This window comes from Oncorhynchus mykiss, chromosome 3 (assembly GCF_013265735.2).
Source record: "Oncorhynchus mykiss isolate Arlee chromosome 3, USDA_OmykA_1.1, whole genome shotgun sequence".
Classification (NCBI taxonomy): Eukaryota; Metazoa; Chordata; class Actinopteri; order Salmoniformes; family Salmonidae; genus Oncorhynchus; species Oncorhynchus mykiss.
This window is the reverse complement of record NC_048567.1, coordinates 33,036,198-33,057,468: the sequence shown is the minus strand read 5'-3', so window position 1 is coordinate 33,057,468 and position 21,271 is coordinate 33,036,198. Positions and strand designations below refer to the sequence as shown.

Here is a 21,271-nt window from a genome sequence, read left to right as displayed (position 1 = left end):
ATATGTTCTACCACTGGGGGGCAGAAGACCAACGCCTACCATAGCCCAGAGATACTTAGTGTGCCTCTTGCCCCGGCTTTGGTTCCACATCCTCTCCCCAGTTTCAAGATGGCAGCCATGAGGCTATGAAGAAGCGACAAATATTGATGGAATAAATAATGAGAACGGATGCTAGGTAGCAGCTGTTAGACACATACGCTTGTGATATGACTGGTGTCATTATTGCAAGTGTGTTGTTTCGAGAGTGAAATTTACAAGGAAAAATACGTTGCATATCGGTATGCTATTTTGCTAAGTTAGCGCTAGCTAGCTAAACACATGAATTCTGGGGACGGCCACATCTGATTCGCCAGCTGTCAGCTAAGCAAGTATATTGAGCTGTACGGTGAGTGTCTGTATTTTAGCAATGAAGACAATGAGCTAACTGTCTATATCCGTTTCAGACCCCCAAAAAATATATCTAACGTTACCTAGACTTGATTAGAATGCCGCGTTCAGAACAACTGGGAACTCTGATATCTCCGACTTAATTGCGTCCAAAACAACTCGGAATCCAGAAATAAACGATCTTCAATGGAAAATCGATATGAACGGTAATCCAACTCGGATTTCCAACTCGGCAACTCGGACCTCTTTCTTGAGTTCCGACTTTCCGACCTGCATGATTTGAGCTCGTATTTGTATGAGTTCTCAGTTGTTTTGAATGGGTGCATTAGATGATGCAGAAATTGAGCCCCACGGTGGTCTCATAATATCCTTAAAACCTAGCGTTCAAACAGGGAAATGGTTCCAATAGTTCTTCAAACAGAAATTTTACCCATAGAGATTTTCGAAACAGTTCATTAAGGGTTGTTTCGTGTAGGCTTACCCTGGCGTGACGTTTTGATAACCATGGAAATCTCTCGGACAAGGTGACTTATCAATACATTTATTTTTTAACCATTATTTAACTAGGCAAGTCAGTTAAAAACAAATTATTATTTACAATGACGGCCTACCAAATGGCCTGTGTGGACGGGGGCTGGGATATAATTAAGACAAAACACATCAGGACAAGAGACAAAACTACATAAAGAGAGCCCTTGCTGACAACAGCATGGTAGCAACATGGCAGCAGCACAACATGGCACAGACAACAGCACAAAGGGCAAGAAGGTTGAGACAACAATACATCACTTGCAAAGCAGCCACAACTGTCAGTAAGAGTGTCCATGATTGACTCTTTGAATGAAGAGATTGAGATAAAACTGTCCAGTTTGAGTGTGTTTTTGCAACTTGTTCCAGTCGCCAGCTGCAGCGAACTGAAAAGACAAAAGACCCAAGGATGTGTGCTTTGGGGGCCTTTAACAGAATGTGACTGGTAGAACGGGTGTTGTATGTGGAGGATGAGGGCTGCAGTATATTTCTCAGATAGGGTGGAGTGAGCCCTAAGAGGGTTTTATAAATGAGCATCAACCAGTGTGTCTTGTGACAGATATACAGAGATGACCTTGGTGATGGGCAGTGGCTGAGACAGCAAATGTTCTGACTTTATGCACTGCACTCTGAGAGTAGTTAGCAAACCAGGCCAAAGACCCCTCAGATACACCAATATTTCTTAACCGGCCCACAAGAATGGAATGGTCTACCGTATCAAAAGCTTTGGCCAAATCAATAAAAATAACAACACAACTATTTACTCTCAGATTTGAAAATGCTAAATAGCATCAAAGTAGACGACATGCTAAACTACAAATCCCTGCAAGCTCCTGCACATCATCTCTAGCTGACACCTTTGCTAACAGGCATTGTCAATTTAAAACTTGCACAAGACGGTTCACATAATTGCCCATTTAAAGAAATGTAGCCAATTTATTCATTACTACATTTAGCTAACATAGTTAATCCAGAGATGCTTACCTTTGCCTCGATTCGGCAGTCTCGTCCAGATCCTGGCATTTGTAGTTCTTTATGATGGCCACATTAGAAGCTAATTAGCATTTCATTTTTTGGGGGGTAATTACAGGCAGGTATTTTGTTAGTCACTGTCCTAGAGAGATTTACACAGTTATCAAAATGTCACGCCAGGATAAGCCTACACGAAACGCAGCCCTTATTTTTCAAAAATATCTAAAATCCCTTATGGTAAACATCAATGGTGTAAAAACAATTGGAACCATTTCTCTGTTTGACTGCTAGGTTTTATGGGTATTATGACTCATACTGTGATACTTTTTAAATTGCCAGGAGGAAGTAGTAACCAGGAAGAAAATAGCTAGCAAACTTTATAGCTATGCTAATGACAAAAGCTATTACAGCTAGCAAACTTACTCATTTATTAGATGGATGTTGATGACAGTCTTGCTTGAAAATTCTCATTTATAAATCAAATTATGATGTATGTCCTCCTTTTAGCTCAGCTTCACCATGGCCATCTCTCAGTTTCGCCTTTTCAAGATTTGCACATGGCTTGCAACCTTCCTTTCATTCTTCAAAAGGTTAATATGCAGGTAAGGAACAACCATTATGTTGAATTGGAAGAAGCAAAACTGATCTAGAACCCTTTGCCGTGTCAGATTCGGTCAAATCTGACAGCCGTAGTCTAAGCTTTCCAGTCACTTTACTTAATGTTGAAATTAATGATATAGAATGCCATTCCTTGAGCACTACCAAATACATTAGCATAGAAATCAAATGCTATTTGCATGTGAAAATTGCTTCCCATGGAATGCCTTTGCTCTAAAAATGTATGTTTTTGTGGTGGCCCACAGTTTTGACGGTAAGCACATTTCCTGTTTTGACATAGATCTGGGAGGTTGCGTAAGCTAAGTGGGGATCAGATATCTCTTCCAACGACGGTTGATTTTTCATCAGTACCCAAACCGGTCAGTGATATACAAGTTTATAAGATGCATAATGTTAGCAATAATGTGCTGTAAGTGCTAACAAACCTGCTTTCCCCCTATTGTCATTAATTACATCATCAAGCATTAACTGTGCAACCAACAGTCAATTTTTACTTTGTGGCACACTTAAATCCTTTCTCTTTATTTTCGTTATATTATTTGACCAAACCCTGTGCAGGCAGAGATTGAAGAATGGAGCTCGTGGGATGAAGATGGTCCCACAAGTATCAAGATCGAGGGCGGTAATGGCAATGTGCCACCACAGCCTGGCGAGGAAGTGGAACCAGACTACTTCAAAGACATGGCTCCCACCATCAGGAAAACACAGAAAGTAGGCTGGGTCTTCATTTAAAGCTGACATTTGTGCCACTGTTCGCCCTAGTGTCTTTTGTTGTTGTGTTTGTTTTGTTTAGTTGATGAAACTCATGAGGGGAGTATCAGACAGCATGATAAAAAGAAATCGCAGTACTGCACATACTCTAGTATTATATGTGCATGCAATGATGTCCAAGGGGGAAAAGGTGATTGTTGTTTGACTTAACTTCTTTGTTGAAATATCCCAAATGGATGAGGCATTTTCATGAATTATGGATTCCAACTTAAAGTGCATTTCTCAACACTAATTAAAGGTAGACTCGGCAATATATTTTTACCAGAAGGGAGGAGCAGGGTAACTCCCAATACAAACAGAAATTGCCTAAAAGGCGAGGCTGCACTGTTCAACATTTGTTTTCACCGCGCTATCACATGGCATGAGAGGGCGCAGCAAACTCCCGTGCATATGCACTGATGCTTAACAGTATTTGTTTTGGTGATGAAGCGTGCAGCCTCTTGCCTCACACTCTGTCGAGAATATCGCTGGCCACGCTGCTGCTTGTAGTCGCGCCATATCATATTGTTGAGTCTTAGTAGTTTTAACTTGTCTCTTTTCTCTCTGTCCCCACCCTAGATTGTACTGAAGAAGAGGGAGCCACTCAACTACTTGGTACCCGATGGCAGTGCGGGCTTCTCCAGCAGACTGGCAGCCACTCAGGACACCTCCTTCATTCAGCCATCTGTGAGTTTGTGTAGCATCGCCCAGAGTACAGTGCCTATAGAAAGTTTACACCCTCTTGAGCCTTTTTTCTCACATTTTGTTGCCATAAAATGTAATCTAAAATTAGATGAAATTAGTTGTTTTTTTTCGACAGCGCTACACAACCTAGTCCACATTTTCAGAGTGAAAGAAAGTTATAGAAAATGTTCTAAATTAATAAAACACAACTGAAATATCGTAGTTGGGATAAGTCTCCTCCCGCCTGTGTTAATACTTGGTGGAAGCACCTTTGGCAACCTTTGCAGCTGTTAATAATTTGGAATGAGATTCTAACAACTTTACACAACTCTTAGGGCAACAAACTCAGCAAAAAAATAAACGTCCCTTTTTCAGGACCCTGTCTTTCAAAGATAATTTGTAAAAATCCAAATAACTTCACAGATCTTCATTGTAAAGGATTTAAACACTGTTTACCATGCTTGTTCAATGAACCATAAACAATTAATGAACATGCACCTGTGAAACAGTTGTTAAGACACTAACAGCTTACAGACGGTAGGCAATTAAGATCACAGTTATGAAAACTTAGGACACTAAAGAGGCCTTCTACTGACTCTGAAAAACACCAAAAGAAAAATCCCCTGGGTCTCTGCTCATATGTGTGAACGTGCCCTTAGGCATGCTACAAGGAGGCATGAGGACTGCAGATGTGGCCAGGGCAATACATTGCAATATCCCTACTGTGAGACGCCTAAGACAGCGCTACAGGACGGACAGCTGATCGTCCTCGCAGTGGCAGACCACGCCTGCACAAGATCGGTACATCCGAACATCACACTTGCGGGACAGGTGCAGGATGGCAACAACAACTGCCAGAGTTACACCAGGAACGCACAATTTCTCCATCAGTGCTCAGACTTTCCGCAATAAGCTGAGAGAGGCTGGACTGAGGGCTTGTAGGCCTGTTGTTAAGGCTGGTCCTCACCAGACATCACCTGCAAGAATGTCGCCTATGGGCACAAACCCACCGTTGATGGACCAGACAGGACTGGTAAAAGTGCTCTTCACTGATGAGTCGCGGTTTTGTCTTACCAGGGGTGATGGTCGGATTCTCGTTTATCGTCGAAGGAATGAGCGTTACACCGAGGCCTGTACTCTGGAGCGGGATCGATTTGGGGTGGAGGGTCCGTCATGGTTTGGTGGGCGGTGTTTCACAGCATCATCGGACTGAGGTTGTTGTCATTGCAGGCAATCTCAAGATTTTGACCCCCCCCACTTGTTCGTGGACACATTATTCCGTTTCTGTTAGTCACATGTCTGTGGAAGTTGTTAAATTTAGTTATGCTCATACAAATATTTGCGCATGTTACGTTTGCTGAAAATAAATGCAGTTGACCACGAGAGGACGTTTCTTTTTTTGCTGAGTTTATATCTGTTGTTTTTGTTAAAATTGCTCAAACTCAACATTTGGTTGGGGATCATTGACAGACAGCAATATTTAAACTTGGATTTAGATTATTTTACGCAGATTAAAGTCTGGACTGAGACTAGACCACACAGGAACACTCAGCATCTCTTGGAAAGCCATTCTGGCGTGTCTTTGGCATTAAAATGTGTGTAATTGTCTCGCTGAAAAAAAATGTATCTCAGGTTTAGGGTTACAGAAGACCGAGTCGGGTTTTCCGCAAACTTTTTTTATCCTGACAAACTATGCAGTCCCTGCTGATGACAAGCATACCCATAAAATTTTGCCACCACATTACTTGAAAATATAGAGGGTTTCACTCTGTGTTGTATTGGATTTGACCCAATCCTGTAGTTTTTAATATTACTTATCAGCCTTGTTGCAAACAGAATGGATCATTTGGAGTGGATTATTTCTTATTTTTTTTATTTTATTTTTTAATAAATTTTACACAGGTGTATTTATTTCCACTTTGTCATACAGGCCAGTAATTTGGAATGAATGCAATGTTGTTGCATTCAGTTTTCTGAACCTGACCGTTGGATAGACCCACTAGAAATACTTTTTAGTCCTGACTGAAATTTGCTTGAAAATCTGATACCAGTTTTTTTGGATATTGCTGTCCGTCAAAGATTTCCAACCAAATGTAACGAGCTTGAGCAATTTTGACGACAAACAATGGATTTATATTGCCCTAAGAGTTGTGCAAAATTGGTAGAATCTTATTCCAAGTTATTCACACACAGCTGTAATGGCTGCCAAAGGTGCTTCCACCAAGTATTGACTCAGGGGGGTGGAGAATTATCCAATTATGATATTTGGTGGTGAGGGGCTTTGAGAGAGGTGGTACTGCTCTATCCACTGTCCAGATTTCAAAACCTCACACCAAAAAACTTAGCAGCTAGCCAACGCCTGTCCAATTTCTTGTTTCAAGGATTACAGACCATCTCTCTATAGCAATATGAGGAAGTCTGAGTCTCTTTTTAGTTCACCATCTCAAACGTCTGTTTTAGTTGGACCAGTGCTCTGACATTGTTCATTCCCAGGAGTGCACAAGTCCTCCAGGGCCACAGTTCTCTGTATTCATGTTGAATAAAGGTTTTATAGTGTTGTGAAGAATAGTTGCTAATGGAGATTAGCTCCCACCGCCTTCCTATACTGTGTCAGCGACCGTGTCCTGACTGCATTCCTGTCCTCCTCTGTCCCACAGTCTGAGCTTGGAGACATGGATACCTGGCATGAGGACGCCAACGCCTGGGAGGATGAGTCGTCAGATGCTGCCTGGGAGGCCGATTTGGTGCTCAGGTGATAGCACTTTTAATAATGTGAAGAGCAAGGGTATTCAAATCTTACACTACAGGTCCAGAGCCTGCTGGTTTTCTGTTTTACCTGACAATGAATTTCACCTAACTGATGTCCCAGGTCTAAATCAGACCCTGATTGGAGGGGAAGAATTGGGGGGGGGGGGGGGGTGTGGAACTGGCTTCGATGTTGTCTGCGCGGGACTGATTTCTTCCTCCTGCTCCCAACCGCTATCCGTATAACTGGTTCTGAGCCTTACCACTGTCTTGTGATGTTATTTTAGGCGTATGTACGCAGCTCACTTGCCAGCCATGGTCCCAGCAATGTTGTGCTCATTAGGCAATATCGAAAATGCGCAAACAATAACCTAAGAAATAGCCTAGGTTAAATTACCTGAGATTTTCAAGTAGCCCGTTTATATTAAGCTATCGGTATTAGTGGGCTATATCAGCCAATATGCTAGACGTAGAGAGACTTGCACTTTCTCTTGAGCTATTTTTAGCCTACCTTTTTAGGAGTGGGAAGATTTTAAGACTGAGACAAATATGGGTTATAAATATGTATTTATACGCAATGTAGTGAACGATAGCCTAATCATATTCAGGTAGTACATTTCCTTGGAAAGATAACTGCCAGTGATTCTCCACCCATGCATTGGCAGCCTATTCTATTTCAATGAGACCACACATATACACTACATTACCAAAAGTATGTGGACACCTGCTCATCGAACGTCTTTCCAAACTCATGGGCATTAATATGAGGTTGGTCTCCCATTTGCTGCTATAACAGCCTCCACTGTTCTTGGAAGGTTTTCCACTAGATGTTGGAACGTTGTTGAGGCTTCCATTCAGCCACGAGCATTAGTGTGGTCGGGCATTGATGTTGGGCAATTAGGCCTGGATCGCAGTCGGCGTTACAATTCATCCCAAAGGTGTTCAATGGGGTTGAGGTCAGAGCTCTGTGCAGGCCAGTCAAGTTATTCCAAACCGATCTCAACAAACCGTTTCTGTATGGACCTCGCTTTCTGCATGGGGGTATTTTCATGCTGAAACAGGAAAGGGCCTTCCCCAAAATATTGCCACAAAGTTGGAAGATCAGAATTGTTTAGAAATGTCACTGTATGCTGTAGCATTAAGATTTCCCTTCACTGGAACTAAAGGGTCTAGCCCGACCCATGGAAAACAGCCCCAGACCATTATTCCTCCTCCACTAAACTATACAATTGGCACTATGAATTGTGGCAGGTAGCTTTCCCCTGGCATCCGCCAAACCCAGATGGGTCTGTCGGACTGCAAGATGGTGAAGCGTGATTCATCCCTCCAGAGAATGCGTTTCCACTGCTGTGGAGTCCAATGGTGGCGAGCTTTACACCACTCAAGCCGATGCTTGGTATTGAGCATAGTGATCTTAGGCTTGTGTGGTGCTGCTTGGCCATGGAAACCCATTTCATGATGCTCCCGACGAACAGTTCTTTTGCTGCCGTTGTTTCCCTTGGCAGTTTGGAACTCGGTATTGAGTGTTGCAACTGAGGACAGACAATTTTTATGCGCTTCAGCACTCCTGTTCTGTGAGCTTCTGTGGCCTACCACTTTGCGGCTGAGCCCTTGTTGCGCCCATCATATGGCGGTGGCATCATATGGCGGTGCCACTTTGAAAGTAACTGAGCTCTTCAGTAAGGCCATTCTACTGCCGATGTTTGTCTATGGATAATACGTGGCTGTGTGCTTGATTTTTATACACCTGTCAGCAACGAGTGTGGTGGAAATAGCAAAATCCACATACTTTTGTGTACGAGTCGTGCTTGATCTCACGCCCAACTAGATGAGAGATAATTGCTAAAGTTGAAGCAGCGAATTCTGAGTGTGTGTGTGTGAATAATGTGACAAAGATGTGCTTTTAATACAATAAGAAGGCCAACGCATACAAAGAAGAACGATGACCGTTTCCAAATAATCTGTGCAACAACATATAATTTAATCCAGAAGTCATCTGTCTGCCTACTCCCACCCACAGCATGAAAAAGGCTGACCTCACCTCAATGATCTCTGTCGGGACCCACAGGCAGCCCTCTACTTCGAGGTTCAGATTTGAGTTTGAGGGGTCTAGAGAATATTTTAAATGCAATTCTGTTTTTGAAAATATTTTTGAGACCTATACCATGTAGATATGGCTCCTGATATATTTGTGTATTGGGAATAGATAGACTCTCAAGGATACAGTTGAAGTCGGAAGTTTACATACACCTTAGCCAAATGCATTTACACTCAGTTTTTCACAATTCCTGACATTTGATCCTAGTAAAAATGGCCTGTCTTAGGTCAGTTAGGATCCCCACTTTATTTTAAGAATGTGAAATGTCAGAATAATAGTAGAGAGAATGCTAATTTCGGCTTTTATTGCTTTCATCACATTCCCAGTGGGTCAGAAGTTTACATGCACTCAATTAGTATTTGGTAGCATTGCTTTTAAAATTGTTTAACTTGGGTCAAACGTTTCGTGTAGCCTTCCACAAGCTTCCCACAATAAGTTGGGTGAATTTTGGCCCATCCTGACAGAGCTGGTGTAACTGAGTCAGGTTTGAAGGCCTCCATTCTCGCACATCCTTTTTCAGTTTTGCCCACAACCTTTCTATAGGATTGAGGTCAGGGGTTTGTGATGGCCACTCCAATACCTTGACTGTGTTTTCCTTAAGCCATTTTGCCACAACTTGGAAGTATGCTTGGGGTCATTGGAAGACCCATTTGCGACCAAACTTTAACTTCCTGACTGATGTCTTGAGATGTTGCTTCAATATGTCCACATCATTTTCCTTCTCATGATGCCATCTATTTTGTGAAGTGCACCAGTCCCTCCTGCAGCAAAGCACCCCCACAACATGTTGCTTCCACCCTGTGCTTCACGGTTGGGATGGGTGTTCTTCGGCTTGCAAGCCTCCCCCTTTTTCCTCACAACATAACGGTCATTATGGCCAAACAGTTCTATAGACCAGAGGACATTTCTCCAAAAAGTATGATCTTTGTCCCCATGTGCAATTGCAAACCATAGTCTGGCTTTTTTATGGAGATTTTGGAGCAGTGGCTTCTTCCTTGCTGAGCGGCCTTTCAGGTTATGTCTATAGGACTAATTTTTACTGTGGATATAAATACGCTTTTACCTGTTTCCTCCAGCAGCTTCACACGGTCCTTTGCTGTTCCAGGGTTGATTTGCACTTTTCGCACAAAAGTACATTCATCTCTAGGAGACAGAACACGTCTCCTTCCTGAGCGGTATGACGGCTGCATGGTCCCATGGTCCCATGGTCCCAGTACTTGCATACTATTGTTTGTACAGATGAACGTGGTACTTTCAGTCATTTTGAAAATTGCTCCCAAGGATGAACCAGACTTGTGGAGGTCTACAATTGGTTTTCTGAGGTCTTGGCTGATTTCTTTTGATTTTCCCATGATGTCAAGCAGAGGCACTGAGTTAGTCGACTGGTTGATTGTTTGGGCAATAGGCTGTTGGCCGACTGAGATTTCTTTAGACGACCAGTAGCAAAACAAAATTAATCATGGTGTACAAGACACCTGTCAGATTTGCGTCTGTCTGAGTGGAGGCTGTGGGGCACAGTCCATCACTCTAAAATTTGTTCTACTGGAAATGTATATGGTTATATTATGTAAGAACAGTGGTCCGACACTAATAACAATTATTATTTTATAACAAATGTGCTTTCTCCCGCAATAGCGGTCGCTCTCTGCGGAAACACATCAGTGCGCTGTTGAATTGGCACCTTTTCCTAAACCATGTTGCTATGTGAGTAATATCAACGTTAAACAGCATATTGGTGTTGAGAACCAGTGGTGGCAAAAGTACCCAATTGTAAAAGATAACTTAAACCTCTTGATACTACCCATCCCGGGTCCAGGAGCGTTGTCATCAACTGACACTAATTAGCATAATGCAACAGACATAAATATTACTAGAAAATATTGAAACACAGCTTAGCCTTTTGTTAATCACCCTGTCATCTCAGATTTTGAAAATATGCTTTACAGCCAAAGCAAGACAAGCATTTGTGTAAGTTTATTGATAGCCTAGCATAGCATTATGCCTAGCTAGCAGCAGGCAACCTGGGCACAAATCAGAAAAGCAATCAAATTAAGTCGTTTACCTTTGAGCTTCGGATGTTTTCACTCATGAGACTCCCAGTTAGATAGCAAATGTTCCTTTTTTCCAAAAATATTTTTGTAGGCGATATAGCTCCGTTTGTTCTTCACGTTTGGCTGAGAAATCTACCGGAAACGACAACGCTGAAAAATATTCAAAATTGGCTCCATAATATCGACAGAAACATGGCAAACGTTGTTTATAATCAATCCTCAAGGTGTTTTTCAAATATCTATTCGATAATATATCAACCGGGAGAAACAATGGCCGCATTTGTCCTTTATGCACAAAACACTGAGAGACTTCAGCTGACCACTGACACAATGTTGACGTTCAGGCTCATTTTTCAAAATAAAAGCCTGAAACTATGTATTGTGACACTAGACACATTAGGGAAGCCATAGAAAAAGGAATCTGGTTGATATCCCTTTCACTGCTCAATAGGGACTTATAGGAACGCAGAGGTTTCTAAATAAGAGTCCCTTCCTGATTGGATTTTTCTCAGGCTTTCGCCTGCAATATCAGTTCTGTTATACTCACAGACAATATTTTTTACAATTTTGGAAACTTTAAAGTGTTTTTTATCCTAAGCTGTCAATTATATGCATATTCTAGCATCTTGTCCTGACAAAATAGCCTGTTTACTTTGGGAACGTTATTTTTCCAAAAATGAAAATAGTGCCCCCTAGATTCAAGAGGTTAACGGTACTGTTTTTGTTGTATTTCTTTTTTCGTATTCAATTCTTATTTTTTAGGATAGCTAGGGCACACTCCAAGACTCAGACATAATTTACAAACCAAGCGTGTGTTTAGTGAGCCCGCTAGATCAGAGGCAGTAGGCTGACCAGGGATGTTCTTGTTAAGTGCATGAATTAGACCATTTCCTGTCCTGCATTCAAAACGGAAGTTATTTTGGGTGTCAGGGAAATTGTATGGAGTAAAAAGTACATTATTTTCAATTCGGATGTAGTAAAGTAAAAGTTGTGAAAAATATAAATACCCCATACCCCCCAATTTTGCAATTTACACCACTGTTGAGAACAATGGTTGGAGACCGCAGCGGTGTTAGGAGACAAGAAAAGCCCTTTCCTTAATTTTCTAAGAAAAGTGAGGCGAGAGGAAACCCCAACTTAATTAGGTCTATAATCAATAGCCTAACTGTTAAATGTATATGTGGTAAGAATAAGTATGTGAACCCTTTGGAAATACCTAGATTTCTACATCAATTGGTCATAAAATTTGATCTGATCTTCATCTAGGTCACAACAATGGACACATTCTGCTTAAACTAACACACAAACAATTACACGTTTTCATGTCTTTATTGAACACACCGTGTAAACATTCACAGTGCAGGGTGGAAAAATATGTGAACCCTTGGATTTAATAACTGTTTGACCCTCCTTTGGCAGCAATAACCTCAACCAAACGTTTTCTGTAGTCAGGAGGAATTTTGGACCATTCCTCTTTACTAAACTGTATCAGTTCAGCAATATTCTTGGGATGTCTGGTGTGAACTGCTCTCTTTAGGTCATGTCACAGCATCTCAATTGGGTTGAAGTCAGGACTCTGACTGGTCCACTCCAGAAGGTGTATTTTCTTCTGTTGAAGCTATTCTGTTGATGATTTACTTATGTGTTTTGGGTCGGTGTCCTGTTGCATCACCCAACTTCTGTTGCGCTTCAATTGGCAGACAAAGCGCCTAACATTCTCCTGCAAAATGTCTTGAAAAACTTGAATTCATTTTCCCGTCGATGATAGCTGGTTGTCCAGGCCCTGAGGCAGCAATGCAGCCCCAAACCATGATGCTCGCTCCACCATACTTTACAGTTGGGATGAGGTTTTGATGTTGGTGTGCTGTGCCTTTTTTTCCTCCACATGTTGTGTTCCTTCCAAACAACTCAACTGTAGTTTCATCTGTCCACAGAATATTTTGCCAGTAGCACTGTGGAACATCCAGGTGCACTTTTGCAAACTTCAGATGTTCAGCTATGTTTTTTTTTTTTTTTGACAGCAGTATCTTCTTCCGTGTTGTCTTTCCATGAACACCATTCTTGTTTAGTGTTGTCGATAGAGATGTTAGCATGTTCCAGAGAATTCTGTAAGTCTTTAGCTGACACTAGGATTCTTCTTAACCTCATTGAGCATTCTGTGCTGTGCTCTTGCAGTCATCTTTGCAGGACGGCCACTTCTAGGGAGAGTAGCAACAGTGCTGAACGTTCTCCATTTATAGACCGTTTGTCTTACAGTGGACTGATGAACATCAAGGCTTTTCGAGGTACTTTGGTAACCCTTTCCAGCTTAATGCAAGTCAACAATTCTTAATCTTAGGTCTTCTGAGATCTCTTTTGTTTGAGGCATGGTTTGCATCATGCAATGCTTCTTGTGAATAGCGAACTCAAATGTAGTGATTTTTAATTTAAAAAAATGTATAGGGAAAGGCAGCTCCTAACCAACATCTCCAATCTCGTCTCATTGATTGGGCTCCAGGTTAGCTGACTCCTGACCTCAATTAGCTTTTGGAGAAGTCATTAGCCTAGAGGTTCACATACTTTTTCCAACCTACACTGTGAATGTTTAAATGATGTATTCAATATAGACAAAAATACAATTTGTGTTATTAGCTTAAGCACACTATTTTTGTCTATTGTTCTGACTTGGATGATCAAATTTGATGACTAATTTAAGCATAAATCCAGGTGATTCCACAGGGTTCACATCCTTGTAACTTCTTGCCACTGTAAATAATCCATATATATCAACAGAAATAAGGCAGATCCTGCTTTTGATGCCTTTTTGTGTGTTTGTTTAATAGCCTATTCATTCCGTCAGCACCAACGTCAGCACCAAGCCTCACACAACCACATGTCGGATAAACAATTTCACATTCGTCTGTTTTTAATCTTTGCTATGCTGTCATAAAAGCTTTACACTTTTTTCCCCCGTTAGAACAGCCTCTGGTATTATTTTGTTTATACTGTTCCAAATTGTCAGAAGAAATAATATTTGTAATAACCCTCTTTTTTTTTTTCTTGATCTCCTTATTGTTACTATTATTATTATTATTATTATTATCATCCTTCTAATAATAATAAGTAATGTCATTACCATTAGTAAGTTTATATAACATCCTTGTATAACCATTGAGCTGTAGGCCTAAGAGTACATCCTGTTTAGGCTTAATACGGTAACTTACTTAGGCCTGTATTTAAATACTTCTGTAGGCTACTGTATCCATTAATCATTCATTCATGTCATCACACAGCATACGAGTCATTCATGATTTGAGATGCAATCCAGCATTTTAGTTTTAAAATAAAGCATTCCTTGAGTAATTGGCGTAAACAATAAATAAACCGTTTCATTTCGGAAATTGCATTCATGAATGAATGCGACTGTTTTTGAGTCTTTGCTGTAATAAAAACTTTACTTGACCTCCCAATATTTTCCACAAAAAGTTACAATTTATTCCACACATCTGACTTCCTCCTGAGCATCCATTAAAACATTCCCCCGTTTCGAATTTATTTGTCACGTCCTTAGCATCCATTTTGCTGTCACGTGTTTGGAGTTTGTTATATCCAAGTTATTGATGTGATCATGGTATAGGTCAGTCCCTAGTGGTCACATGCATGCGATGCATACATTTGTCACGTAAATAGAGCAAGGGTTGAGGGAATAGGGAATGTTTTTCCTAAACAAATGAAGGATTTCGGTACCAGAACCTTTCAGTCAGAAATGGCTGTAATTATGTTGTAGCTTCAGCAAAAAAATAAACAATAGATTGATGTTCTGTGGTCACTGCAGCAGGGAGGTGAGAGAGAGACAGTCACACAGTCACTCGCTGTAATTTTTTTTAACCAGTGCAGCAAGTCTGAGCCCGGCCCTACACAATCAAATCAAATGCAGTCATTACTCCCTGTAGTCATTTGTGTGTCTTTTAACTATTTCATCAAACGGTGCGCTTAAAGCATCAGCCAAGCTCAGTACATATAGTTGATTTGATTAAAACACATAGGGATGTGTCATTTTATGGGGGGAAAAACACGTTTAAAAATGTGGACGAGACGAATTGTCGGGGACAGCCCTAGTTCAATGTGAAAATCCTGTCATGTTCAGTGTCATATTACTGTCATATTGTCAAGAGCTCTGCAAGTTTAGTTGTTATCCAGCAGGTGGCAGTATATTAAGAATGTTCAGCACAAAGTCAACATGAAAGAAAGGCATTATTTGCACACAGAAAATTCAGGGACTTCAGGGAAACTTGGTTGGCAGTATTTTTTTATTTTTTTTCTCTCTCTCTCTCTACCTCCTGAACTATCACTTTTGCTCTCTCAAAAAGCTTAGTAATGAGGTTTGTTGCAATCCTTTTAAACTCGCACCTTTTTGTGTTTCCCTGTCTACCAGACAACAGAAGATGGCTGAGAGAGAAAAGCGTTCCATGGAGCAGCAGAGGAAGAAGATGGAGAAGGAGGTTCAAAGGATGATGAAGAAGGACCAGAAGATTGCGGTCAAGCTCTCGTAACATTTTTTTAGAGCACTCACCCCGTGAGCCGGAGGGCAAGAAAAGGAACACTTAGACAAACGTCATCACGCTATCCTCTAGTCATCTCCACACGAAGATCATCTCTACTCCACACAGCGGTCATTTAAAAAAAATCTCTGTCCACCAGCCATCATTCGAGATATGGCTTGGCCAGTGTGATGTTTGTTCAAAGACGGTTGCATTTAGCTTTCGGAAAGGCACGGCATGCCTGGGATGTGTTCATTAGGGCACGCAACGGAAATGAGCGTTTTTTTATCTAACAAGTTCAGGAAGTCACCCCCTGTATCAGTTTTTTTTTTTTTTTTTTGCGCCGAATGAACACTACCCTGATTTACAGTTGAAGTCGGAAGTTTACATACACCTTAGTCAAATACATTTAAACTCAGGCTTTCACAATTCCTGACATTTAATCCTAGTAAAAATTCCCTGCCTTAGGTCAGTTAGGATCACAACTTAATTTTAAGAATGTGAAATGTCAGAATAATAGTAGAGCGAATGATTTATTTCAGCTTTTATTTTCATCACATTCCCAGTGGGTCAGGAGTTTACATACACTCAATTAGTATTTGGTAGCATTGCCTTAAAATTGTGAGCTGGTGTAACTGAGTCAGGTTTGTAGGCCTCCTTGCTCGCACATGCTTTTTCAGTTCTGCCCACAAATGTTCTATAGGATTGAGGTCAGAGCTTTGTTGTCCTTAAGACATTTTGCCTCAACTTTTGAAGTATGCTTGGGGTCATTGTCCATTTGGAAGACCCATTTGCAACCAAGCTTTTAACTTCCTGACTGATGTCTTGAGATGTTGCTTCAATATATCTACATCATTTTCCTTCCTCATAGTGCCATCTATTTTGTGAAGTGTACCAGTCCCTCCTGCAGCAAAGCACCCCCACAATGTGATGCTGCCACACCCGTGCTTCACAGTTGGGATGGTGTTCTTCGGCTTGCAAGCCTCCCCCTTTTTCCTCCCAACATAATGATGGTCATTATGGCCAAACAGTTCTATTTTTTGTTTCATCAGACCAGAGGACATTTCTCCAAAAAGTATGATCTTTGTACCCATGTGCAGTTGCAAACCGTAGTCTGGCTTTTTTATGGCGGTTCTGGAGCAGTGGCTTCTTCCTTGCTCATCCGCGTTTCAGGTTATGTCAGTATAGGACTTTTTTTTTTCCTGTGTGATATAGATAGTTATGTACCGGTTTCCTCCAGCAGCTTCACAAGGTCCTTTGCTGTTGTTCTGGGATTGATTTGCACTTTTCCCACCAAAGAACGTTCATCTCTAGGAGACAGAACACGTCTCCTTCCTGAGCGGTATGACAGCTGCGTGGTCCCATGGTGTTTATACTTGCGTACTATTGTTTGTACGTATGAACATGGTACATTCAGGCGTTTGGAAATTGCTCCCAAGGATGAACCAGACTTGTGTTCTTGGCTGATTTCTTTTGATTTTCCCATGATGTCAAGCAAAGAGGCACTGAGTTTGAAGGTAGGCCTTGAAATACATCCACAGGTACACCTCCAATTGACTCAAATGATGTCAATTAGCCTATCAGAAGCTTCTAAAGCCATTACAGAATTTTCTGGAATTTTCCAACCTATTTAAAGGCACAGTCAACTTAGTGTATGTACACTTCTGACCCACTGGAATTGTGATGCAGTGAATTATAAGTTAAATAATCTGTCTGTAAGCAATTTTTGGACAAATTACTCCGAACCGACTTGCGAAAACTATAGTTTGTTAACAAGAAATTTGTGGAGTGGTTGAAAAACGAGTTTTAATGACTCCAACCTAAGTGTATGTAAACTTCCGACTTCAACTGCAATTGCAGTTTGTGTGACAATACTTTGAGTCTGAAGGGTTAAATAAATACTCTGCAATGCCCTTAGGCATTGCCCTATATCAAAGACTTGCTATCAAATGTCACTTTGGCTAGGTATGACTCTGGGTTCAGTAATTAGATTTGAGTTACAGAAAACAAACTGTCCATTTGTATTTCCCAGGAATATGTGTAAATATTCTGGTACCTATAGTACAAGTGAACTCTCAAGAGACCTATTTCTCTGGCATTGTCTTATAACAAGAAGGATGAAGGTGTGTAATTAAAAGTAATTCTCACTTTATATCAGTTACATACATCCCTTTGTTGCTTTGGTTATTGTGCTTTTTAATTATGTTTCTCGTCGTCTTTGTTCGAAAACACATTCTCTCATTGACGTTGCTTGATATTCCTGATGTACTTTTACTGTACAGCCTTCAATATACTGGAATTGCACTTTTTAATTGAAGGCTTAAAAATAAGTTTCAAACTGAGTGTGTGGACACTGTCAAAGGGATTTGGGAATTTAATTGAGCCATACTCAAGAGTTGACTGTGGGTTCCTATGGTAATCCTGTGGTTACTGATCTGCCAGGCTCAACATCTCTGACATCTTGAATAATCAAAAAATGTTCCTGCTTGTTCTTATCCCTGCTTTTTAATACACCAAAATAGAAGTGACTCTTTAATGACTTTTGCCTTTTGTTATTATGTTGAATGTGTGTTTTTATTTTATTTTACACTTTCAATGTAGCATAACACATACAAACTCCTGTCTCTGTGTTATCTGAGACAACTTGGTGGTCAGACTTGGATGGCCAACTGACATCCTTGATCGGTGATCATAGCAAATAAAAAGATGCAAAGCTCCGTGCTTCCCTCCTGTAATTTGTGTACCGTTAATAACAGAATCGGTCAATAGATTTCATAAGTCAAAGCATTTTTGATTGACTGGACTAAACCTGTTACGTATCAATATGATTTTGGTATGGTCAATTGATGTCGAATCAATTGGAGCTTTTTGTGATGGAAGTGTGCGCTTTTGTGCGAGTTCCCAGCAACCGGTGTATGAGACTGGAATGTCAAGCAGAAGGGTCTAGTTGCCATGGAAACATATATGCAGAGATGGAGCTGTAAGAGCTGACATACATTTGCAATTAAACAGACCTGTTGGATTAGAGTAACTGATAGTCCCTTTTACACATTTGTGTTTTCCTTGTTCTGTCACTGGGGTATCCTGTATATAATATGGGGACTCTGGCAAAAATAGTTATATAGAATGTCTAAATGAACGATGCCTTTGAAACTGGTGTTTTCATGGTTATTTTAGGTGGGGCTTTGTGGTAAATGAGGGATTAATTTCTGTTTTTCAGACTCTTGATATCGATAGTATTATATTACCCATTGCATGGAACATTGGATCGTGAAGAAAGAGGTTGTTAGCCAGAGAGAATTATGAAAATAATACCGCTGACAATTGTCCTTTTTGCTTTCTTTGCAAATACTTCTTCCAATTGTTATCAAAGTCAGCATGATGGGGATACGTGCTTTATGTTTATCTTTGTCAAATGTCTTTTTTTTGCACATTCCTTAATTTTCTGTAATAAATCTCTGGGTCCCTTTTCAGTTGTGTCTGAATGTTAACCAATATTAGAGTCATGACAGAAACAAAGGTACAAAACCAGTTAAGCAAGTGGATTTTAAGATTAAATCTGCATTAAATCACTTTTTGTTTTTTTTTCAGACTTGTTTGTGATTGAACATCATTTTTAGTATTGGACTAAAATGTCCTCCCGAGATTCACTCAAGTCATATTTCTTTGCACCACCCACAATTTATTGCATTAGGAAAAACTACCATTCTGAATAAACCTTTTACATGCATGGAGCCCAGTGTCATTAGATATGCTTGTTCTCTTAAGTAGATTTAATAGGGCATTTTAATCTTGTGCAATGCAAATTCCTTTCAAATGCTTTTCAAACCCAAAACCTAGTTGTCCTGACTCTTCATTTCTGGCTATAACATGTAACAACATCGTCACAAAGTCACTATCTGTCGCCAAAAAACACCCCTGCTTGACCAAACCACTGAGACTGATCATGACCTACTTCTTGGAACAAAATGTCTCACTCATCAGTTTTTCGGCAAGAGTTGAGGTAGAGAGATCGCTGAAGGATAATCTGCTCTGTTCCTGCAGAATTATTTTTCCATTGTAAAACTGAAATTGTCTCATCTGTGTCAATAATAGCCATTCTAAGTAAAGTATCCATATTTTATTCTGTTGGTATATCAATCCATCTCTCCTTGATTCCTCACATCTTACCGCATCGCCTCCTCAGAATGCATTGGAGAAGGTCAGATGGGAGGGACCTTGGTTCATCATCTCCAATACAATTGAGAAGGATGCATGGAGATAGGATGCATGGAATCAAAGAAAGACAAATTGAGGCAGCCCTGAACTCAGCTAATGCTGCATTCGTAACCAAGTGGGAGGTGGGAATTGACCAGTTGTGAAGTCATAAATAACAGTTGGATGCATTCACATGCTATGAACCCGTTGGGAAACGCCAGATGGCTAATGGCCAACCAGCTGAGCAAACCATTATCTAAAAGTTCAGCTATCAAGGATGTAAACAAATGATGTTCAAAAACCATATTAAAAGATTGCCTTTTATAAAGTTTTATAGCATTTAACTGCTGAAAATGCTGTTATCAATGTAATTTCCTTAGTAGTTGATGTCAGAAGTCAGCAGGTGAGACAAATGAGAGAGCTCAGGAGGATAGATGAGTTCCCCACTAGTAATTACCTGTTGGAGGGCCATTCGTCTGTGATAAATTCCCACTTCCCACTGGTTACGAACGCAGCATGACTCCATCCCCCCTCCTCATATTGATTCAACCTTCTCTTTTCTACCAGGCCTGGTTGCAGAGAGAGATTACAACAGATGGAATGATTCATCAGTCTCCTTGCACTCTAATGAACAGAGGGTCATGGTTATGTAATGCAACATCCCCATATGGCAGAGGGGAAACGGGTTATTTAGCATCGCATGGGGCTTCTCATTCCAACTCTAGTCTCATTTCATCAGTCTGCCAGTTGATTAGATTTACTTTAACCCTCACACAAACATAGATGTAACGTGACAAGTGAAAACATTGTGTGTGTGTAAACAGTCACTGCTGATCTGTGGCATGACCTTTCTTCGAAGATGGTCAGTCAATTGAATAAATGAATTAGGCCCTAATCTATGGATATCACATGACTGGGAATACAGATATGCATCTATTGGTGACAGATACCTTAAAAAAGAGTTAGGGTCCTGGATCAGAAAACCAGCCAGTATCTGGTGTGACCACCATTTGCCTCATGCAGTGTGACACATCTCCTTCGAATAGAGATGATCAGGCTGTTGATTGTGACCTGTGGAGTCTTGTTCCACTCCTCTTCAATGTGCTTAATTGCTGGATATTGGTGGGAACTGGAACACACTGTTGTACACGTAGATCCAGAGCATTCCAAACATACTCAGTGGGTGACATGTCTGGTGGGTATGCAGCCCATGGAAGAACTGGGACATTTTTCAGCTTCCAGGAATTGTGTTCAGATCTTTGTGACATGGGGCTGTGATTTATCATGCTGAAAAATGAGGTTACGGCGACAGATGATTGGCACGACAATGGGCTTCAGGTTCTCATCACGGTGTCTCTGTGCATTCTATAAAATGCAATTGTGTACCATAACCCCGTACGATAACCCCACCGCCACCATGATGCACAACGCCGACATCAGCAAACTGCTCGCCTACATGACGCCATACACGCTGCTATCTGCCCAGTACAGTTGAAACCGGGATTCATCCGTGAAGAGCACACTTCTCCAGTGTGCCAGTGGCCATTGAAGGTGAGAATTTGCCCACTGAAGTCAGTTACGACGTCGAACAGCAATCAGGTCAAGACCCTGGTGAAGAAAAGACAATCCCGCAGGTGAAGAACCTGGATGTGGAGGTCCTGGGCATGCGTGGTTACACATGGTCTGAGGTTGAGGCCAGTTGGATGTACTGACAAATTCTC

At 40.9% G+C, this 21,271-nt stretch overlaps 1 protein-coding gene across 1 annotated transcript; it reads left to right on the top strand.

Moving 5' to 3' along the window:
* Positions 1 to 35: 35 nt before the first annotated feature.
* Positions 36 to 15,796, top strand: LOC110518858 (receptor-binding cancer antigen expressed on SiSo cells). The gene is made up of 7 exons (XM_021596247.2): positions 36 to 385; positions 2,395 to 2,489; positions 2,786 to 2,864; positions 3,064 to 3,216; positions 3,835 to 3,942; positions 6,597 to 6,691; positions 15,248 to 15,796. The coding sequence occupies exons 2-7, from the start codon at positions 2,407 to 2,409 to the stop codon at positions 15,363 to 15,365; spliced, it is 636 nt and encodes a 211-aa protein (XP_021451922.2). The 5' UTR covers positions 36 to 385; positions 2,395 to 2,406; the 3' UTR covers positions 15,366 to 15,796.
* The last annotated feature ends 5,475 nt before the right edge of the window (positions 15,797 to 21,271 follow it).